This window comes from Penaeus monodon, chromosome 29, assembly GCF_015228065.2.
Source record: "Penaeus monodon isolate SGIC_2016 chromosome 29, NSTDA_Pmon_1, whole genome shotgun sequence".
NCBI lineage: Eukaryota > Metazoa > Arthropoda > Malacostraca > Decapoda > Penaeidae > Penaeus > Penaeus monodon.
Window position 1 is genome coordinate 23,368,432 of NC_051414.1, and position 2,561 is coordinate 23,370,992.

A 2,561-nucleotide genomic window follows, 5' to 3' on the forward strand; every position below is an offset into this window, starting at 1 on the left:
AACATGAGATGTTCAATAAATTGCATGACATTTGTAAGGGATATGATTTTTTTTTCTGGTCTTGAGTGAAACCAACAGCCAGTTCTCAAATTGAAGAATGGCTCTGCAGACCCTAACAAATTATTCTGTATAGTGTTTGTGATGATAACTTTCTAAGAATGGTCATAGCCATATGGTCAGATCACCTTACATTTGAGATTTATACATTTATTTTCTTTCCATTCAGGTACTTTCTCAATGTCTTGGAGGAAAATACCACAGATGATACAATAGTGTTGCTTGCTGATGGCTCCTGGAAGCCAATGAATCTAGCAGATCAAGAATTAGATCAAGTAGGAAAGGCTCCGGAAAGGATACAACTTGAGGAAAACACAGCTTTACCTATGACTGAGAAAACAATTAATCTAGAAAGTGATGATGAAGTCTGTGCCGAAAACAATTCTTGTGAGGATAATAAAGGTAAGGAAGGAAAGAGAAATGCTGGATCCATTTTTATGCTAAGAAAGATAAGGGTGATTTTGTTAAGTAGTAGTTTGATTTTTTATTATCAGGTAATCCTGTATTATTGAATTGTTGAAAAACAAGCTTGATTTATGAAATGGTGAGGTGGCCATTGTTTTAAATAGTACAAGCAAAAACTTTAGCCTCTGTGATAGAAACAATATTAATATACTGTTTCTTATCCTTTTTTTTTTTTTTATTCATTCCACTTTTACTGATAAAGTTTACAAAATAAGTCTCATCAAAGAATTCTTTATTCTATAGATATAAGATACTGAACAAATAATATATCTGCCATTAAAAGCAGTATGAGGATTCCTGAAGCAATTTCTCAGATTGTAATAAACAGTGTTAATCACCTTTTTACATCAACCATAGAAGTGTAACACATTTCTCTTTTCAAGATTCTAATGTGGCAAGTGCTTTGTCATCAACTGTGGAAACAATTACCCTGAGTGATGATGAACCATCAGATCCAGAGAGTCCACAAATAACAAGAACTAGTTTTAGATTCTGTAGCACTCCAATGTCCTCTCAAACAAGTGACAGAGAAAGTAATAATGAAATTCAGTCTAGTGGCCCAAGAACCAGAGGCAGAACATCTCAGTTACTAAACAACAGTGAAGTCAGTGATATATCTTCAACCTTTGAGGACACCACCTTTGAACAGTCAAGGAATACTTCAGATGATTCATTCTTACCACTCTCTGTATCTAGTAAGTTTTCTCTTTAAATCCACATGCTTGAAATTACACATTATAGGGTTGAATATATATATCCATAACTAAATTTGCTTTTGTAGGCCTGGCTAAGTCACCTATTGAGGCAACATCCAGGGTGTTGAGGAGCAGGACAAGGAAGAACTACAGAGAGTAGGAGAAATGGATTAAAAAGTAATAATTCATATTATTTTCTACTAATTTTTATTTTGTAAGTCCTTTTTACCATTATGTAATATTTCTGATGTCTAACTTTTTCCCTATTGCTTAATTCCTGACTGTGTTTTCTTTGGCCAACTCTTTTTTATATGTTTATTCAAACTAATATTACCAAAACAGTTGTTACTTTCATATTTCAATATTTTTCTAAAGGGATGCATCCCTAATCAGCCATTTAGTTTTGCAGGGCAACAAATCAAGGATGTATGCACTATTTTGTACTATATTTCTCACTACTGTCCATGTTTGCAGTCACTTGCCAATTTATCTCTTAGGTGATGATGCTAAATGGAGTACTAAGCATATTTGGAACATAAACACTAAATTAATATATTAGATTTTTAGACCAGTATAAACCAAAAAGCATATGTATCAGGATGTGTATGATTTAGCATAAAAATTAGAATTTTACACATTATTTTTTTACAGCTGGTATCCAGTTATTTAGAATTACATAAAATATATAGATGCCAGATATTGGTTTTAGTAAGGATCTCTAGTAATGTTTCTTGTATGCTCTTGGATATAATTATAGAAAGGAACTCAACATAATTGTTTTTTATAGTTTATAATTGGTCAAAAAATAACTATAGGTTAAAAGAATTAGGATCAGTTAGTAATTTTAAATCTATAGATTACAGAGAAATTAAACACAGTAGAAACTAGATGGAAAGAATCATAAATAGGACAGAACTTTTGTACTGAAGACAAACATATGCTATTCATGCTTTTCAGTGTAATACTGCCAGGAGATGTATACAGTGCAAAGTAAATGGGATTTATCACCAGATTGAAGACCTGCTTTTCCAAATCTTATTCTGAATTTTTTTTTATTCTTTCCTATTCTTGTAATTTTCATCAATAAGAATTAACGACCATCATTTCTATTCCCTTAGGATGAACTGAATACCTGATGAAAAGGTTTTATGGGAACAGATATGAAAGTAGCAGAGATATGTCATTTTTAAATTTCTCCATCTACAAAACTCTCTCTTTACAATTTTTTTTGCATATTTGCTTGGCTTTAGGTGACGAGGAGCCTCGGGACAAAAAAATACACCTCTTTGTGGTTCTTTTCTTTATAGCCTAATCTTGATTTATTTTCAGGGGAGATGGTATTAC

General features: G+C 32.1%; 1 protein-coding gene across 1 annotated transcript in view; it reads left to right on the plus strand.

The window, feature by feature from the left end:
* LOC119592035 (E3 SUMO-protein ligase PIAS2-like) overlaps positions 1–2,561 on the plus strand; it is a gene marked incomplete at its 3' end in the record, with an annotated part of 17,232 nt that overhangs the window by 12,295 nt on the left and 2,376 nt on the right. The window contains 2 exon segments of the mRNA XM_037940830.1: positions 227–459; positions 906–1,217. Of these exon segments, the coding sequence (XP_037796758.1) occupies positions 227–459; positions 906–1,217 (545 nt within the window).